The 4,726-nt window shown below is 39.2% G+C and overlaps 1 protein-coding gene across 1 annotated transcript in view; it reads left to right on the top strand.

Annotated features, from left to right (window-relative positions):
- Nucleotides 1-681: 681 nt before the first annotated feature.
- The window catches only part of sim2 (SIM bHLH transcription factor 2), a 16,545-nt gene continuing 12,500 nt past the window's right edge, over nucleotides 682-4,726 (top strand). The window contains 4 exon segments of the mRNA XM_016464526.1: nucleotides 682-856; nucleotides 2,133-2,215; nucleotides 2,336-2,425; nucleotides 4,663-4,724. Of these exon segments, the coding sequence (XP_016320012.1) occupies nucleotides 682-856; nucleotides 2,133-2,215; nucleotides 2,336-2,425; nucleotides 4,663-4,724 (410 nt within the window).

The raw sequence follows: 4,726 nt of genomic DNA, 5'->3' as shown, positions 1-4,726 counted from the left end.
TCTCTCTCTGTGTGTGTGTGTGTGTCTCTCTCTGTGTGTGTGTGTGTGTGTGTGTGTGTGTGTCTCTCTCTCTCTCAATATTCTCTCACTGGCGATCACAGCGCCTGAATAATGGAATGGCTGGACGGAATCTGCGGACTCTGAGAGGAATATTCAGAGGACTAAAAAGGAATATTAAAGATTTTAACATGGAAATAAACACGGGCTTGTGAAATGGAGGACTGGAGGACATGGACACACTGAACAGACGTTCACCGTAAACTCATCTTTACTATTTTTACTTGTATGCTGATTGTCATGGATTTATTAGAAGTTTGTATTTTTGTATCACTGTAATTTGCTTATTTTTAACGTTTTAAACCAAACCGCCAAAGCGCTGATGCTGGAATTCAATTCCTTTCTAAACTATATAAAAAGTGATCAGAATCGAGATGTAATGCGACAGGACTGGCTGATTTATTGAAGGACGTTTCTGGAAAGACTTTCAGTGTTAGAGGAGATTACAGCCGTAATTTATTTATTCGTTTTAATTCACAATAAAGCCCAGGACTCTTCGCTCTTCAGTAGCCGATCTTTGACTGCAACAGAAAGGGAAAACTCGCAGGAAAACAATAATAAACCGATGAGCATGATCCTAGCGTCGCGTTCTGCTCGAGACTAACACAGCAGCGTGAGTCAGAGATGAAGGACAAGTCCAAGAATGCTGCGAAGACACGAAGAGAAAAAGAAAACGGAGAATTTAATGAACTGGCCAAACTGCTGCCGCTGCCCTCGGCCATCACATCTCAGCTGGACAAAGCGTCCATCATCAGACTGACCAGCAGCTACCTGAAGATGCGAGCCGTGTTTCCAGACGGTAACTCAGACCGCTTTACAGCTCGCGCGACTCCACTGTGATCACACTGACTTGCAGTTTATCTTCTTACTTTTATTTGATGATGTTTCAGTAATTAATTTCTAAATTAAACTGTTCACGGTCGGACAATTTAATTTAATTACCCTTAAAGCATTTGAAAACCAACATTTTGGTTAAGTTAATCACTCGAAGTCTAAAAGTTTAAAATAAAAGGAATAAAAAAATAATAGGCCTAATGATGAAAATTAATATGATATCTGAATTCATTTTGATCAGATGTGCTGTGCGTGATGAAATGAAACGGGGGAAACCACCTGCAAATACAATAATAAAGCAGTAATAAAGAGAATTATTTATAGCGTTTTCAGCTTCCTGAAAATATTTATTTCGTTGTTCGTTTTTTCCCTCTTGAGTTTGTAATTGAATCTTTATCAGCTCACATTAAAATCATCGCAGTCTCGCTTGCAGTGAAAATCTGCTTTTTTGCTGAGAGTCAAAAGATATATTTATAATGTGTCATAACAGATCTCAAATTGTAAAATGGATATTTCACAAATGGAAGAAATTGAAAAAATTTGACGCAATAGCGTCTATCAATTTAGGACGCATTAATGTTTCTTCTTTGCCTATGAATTAGTCTATGCAAAATCCAAATTAATCTCAACTATTTAATTTCTTTAATTTCCGTTTTCGGCTACGTGGAAGTTTAGATAACGATATTAAATTATGCTATATGATATGCTGTTGTAAAGAGTAAATTATACATATTGTCAGTTTGTCTCTGATGGACCTGATAACACGCAATAATATAAAATACGTAATAATCATGCATTTTAGTATTTTGTTTTGCCTTTAAAAAATATTTCTGGAAAATACATATTCTGTCGCAAAATGACCCTTTAACAATTTGCATTAAATCGACATGCTAAGTCTAATCACTTAAAATGGTTTTATTTTATGTAATTATGATAAATACATTGCGGCTTCAGCAAAATGTTATGCCTGAATAATTTCCCCCAGATTCACTGCGCGAACTTGACAGATAAGTTTAACTAACGTGTGATAAAGATTTTAATAACTCCCGTAAAACTGCTTTTTAAATTAGATTTTAATACTAAAGCGGTCACTCTGATTTTTTTTTTACGCAAAATCTAAATGAATTCTTCACAACGCACAGTACACCCAGTGAGCTAAAACTCCAGCTGTTGATGTGATGTGTGATACAGGTTTGAACACAGGTCAGTATTTGAGTGTGTTTGTGCTGTGTTTGTGTGAGGGCTCGGAGAGGCCTGGGGTCAGTCAGCACGGGTCAGTCCTCTGGACATCACGGCCAAAGATCTGGGGTCTCACCTGCTGCAGGTGCGAGCCTTTACAACTACTTCATATTTTGACGCTAATTTCTTGAAACGCATCGGATGATTATGCAAATGAACCAACGATCAAGTGTTTGTTATTATGCTCTCTGGTTTTATCTTTCAGACGCTGGACGGGTTTGTGTTCGTCGTCGCGTCTGACGGTAAAATCATGTACATTTCAGAAACAGCTTCGGTACACCTGGGTTTGTCACAGGTGAGAGTTTAACACGAAACCAGGGTCAGTTCAGGGCCACAGTGATAACACTTCAACACACACATAACTGAGACACAACGCTAGAATTCTATCTGGAGAATGTGAAGTGAATTAAACACACTTTTGTTTGCTCCATATCGTCATTTCTGCTTCTATTGAGAAATTCAGTCTGTTCTGAAGTCTGAAAAACACTGGGCTTCTGCTCGTTTAATATGTTTAGATCTTGTAGCTGGGAATGTAAAGAGACCAAACACATTCAAATTGTGTGTGTGTGTGTGTGTGTGTGAGAGAGAGAGTGTGTGTGAGAGTGTGTGTGTGTGTGTGTGTTTTAAAGAAAACCACTGTAGAATTTAATTAATGGAAATACAATTTAAAAAAAATGTTTTTACTTATCTTTAAATATTGAGCTGATAGCCTACATTAGGTCTAGGATAGGGTTGTAATTTTTAACTGTGATGCCATATATAGGAAATCACAATATCAGAAAACCCTGACTCTTACTGAGATCATTTACTATTTATTTATTCTCCCTCATGTCCTTCCAAACCTGTTTGAGTTTCTTCCTTCTGTGGAACACTAAAGAACTTTGATAACCCAACAACTCTAGTGCACATCGACTTCCACTGTATAGATACAAAACACCCACATTTCTCAAAATTTGGTTTGGAAGCAAGTGAAGGTGTGGAAATTATCACATTCTGGGTGAATTATCCCTTTATGCAATTCGTCCGTGCTGATTCGGTGCTTTAGTAATATTAGCACAGCTTCAGGCCTTGTGCACGTTACACTTTACAAATTACATTTTGCTTCTAAAAATGAGCAAACACCAACACATTCCTCCATCTGATGAGAGACGCAGAAACTGCATCTGACAGGAGACGAGGAGCAGGACAATCAGAGTCTCAATCAGAAACATCACAAACAGCTTCATCTGAGCAGCGAAGAGAAGAGTCAGAAGAAAGGGACGAGTGCTGCAGAAAGCATGGGATGAAACCTCAGCTGAATATTTCAATGGACTCTTTTCACATGCGGAAATAAACCAGGAACAACAACGCCTATCATGGGAAACTCTATTTTTGCTCCTGCTTTTCCACGACTTCACAAAATAGGAAAAGAGATGGACTACAGCAGACAGAAGAGACATAGATATGGACATTAATGGTCAGCATGTAATCCCAGAGATTTATTAGTTTGGGTTGAGGGATTCCTGAATTTGATTTGAACTAAAAACTAATAAAAAAACAAATAAATCTGTATTAGAACTACTGTAATGCAGTCACACGTTAAGATAATAAAATAACGATGTCCTTACAACTGACATTAAAACTGAAAAAATGCGTTTCTTAGAGTCAAGAGATCGTGTCCAACATGTTTAGTTGAGGAGCATATCACGTGTTTCCTTGATTTATAGAAAAGATCAACTAAAAGTCTTGTTTGTAGACCCAGGATCTATATTCGTGCTCCTGAAGATGTCCACGGGTGAGTTGAAGGGAAAACGCTGTTTTTATAGCTAGTCAAAGCAGCAGCGGCCGCGAGACGAGCTCCATCGCGAATGATGCAGTAGTGCGGGAACACCTGTGTTTGCTGACTACTGAGCATTCAAATGCGCTGGTTACTGCAGAACGACAGCGTGAACGGCCGAGAGCCAGACTCCGAGCAGATATGAAGCGAAGCACACAGTAGTGTGTTCAGTAAAGTGCGCATTCCTGCACGAACGCGCCGCTGCGCTACAAAGAGCAGATTATCGCGCCGCGCCGCAGTTGCGCAGAAACTCATTTGTCGCTGAAGTGCTGTGGAGTGACCTTCTCTGTGTGCGAGGTGCCCTGCTAATTTACACACAAAAATGGATCAAAGTCCTGCACAGAATCCGCTTTTGTTTTCACATGCAAATCGTGTTTTTATACATGAACTCTTTGCAGCGGGAATCAGACTGTGTCTTTGAGATGGACGCAGATCAATTTCAGACAAACAGGAGCTTAGCTTCACACACACACACACACACACACACACACACACACTTAAATGTGTGAATACACACCCTGTTCACAATAGGCATTTTTGTGAGTTGATGTAATCTTCTTAAATGACACAGATTCTCATCTTAATCTCAGCTGGGGTTTTTTCCCACTTTGCTGCTATTTGACTGATTTCTCTTTATGCCTCCTGACAATTATCTGGCAAAAGGCAAAGCAGCATGACTGAATGATGCTTTAGAATGTGATGTGTGTGTGTTGTAGGTGGAACTGACCGGTAACAACATCTTTGAGTACATTCATCCATCAGACCACGACGAGATGAGCA

This window comes from Sinocyclocheilus anshuiensis, unplaced genomic scaffold (genome assembly GCF_001515605.1).
Source record: "Sinocyclocheilus anshuiensis isolate Anshui unplaced genomic scaffold, SAMN03320099.WGS_v1.1 scaffold1386, whole genome shotgun sequence".
Taxonomy (NCBI): domain Eukaryota; kingdom Metazoa; phylum Chordata; class Actinopteri; order Cypriniformes; family Cyprinidae; genus Sinocyclocheilus; species Sinocyclocheilus anshuiensis.
The sequence above is the reverse complement of the archived record's forward strand: the minus strand, read 5'-3'. Positions and strand labels throughout refer to the sequence as shown.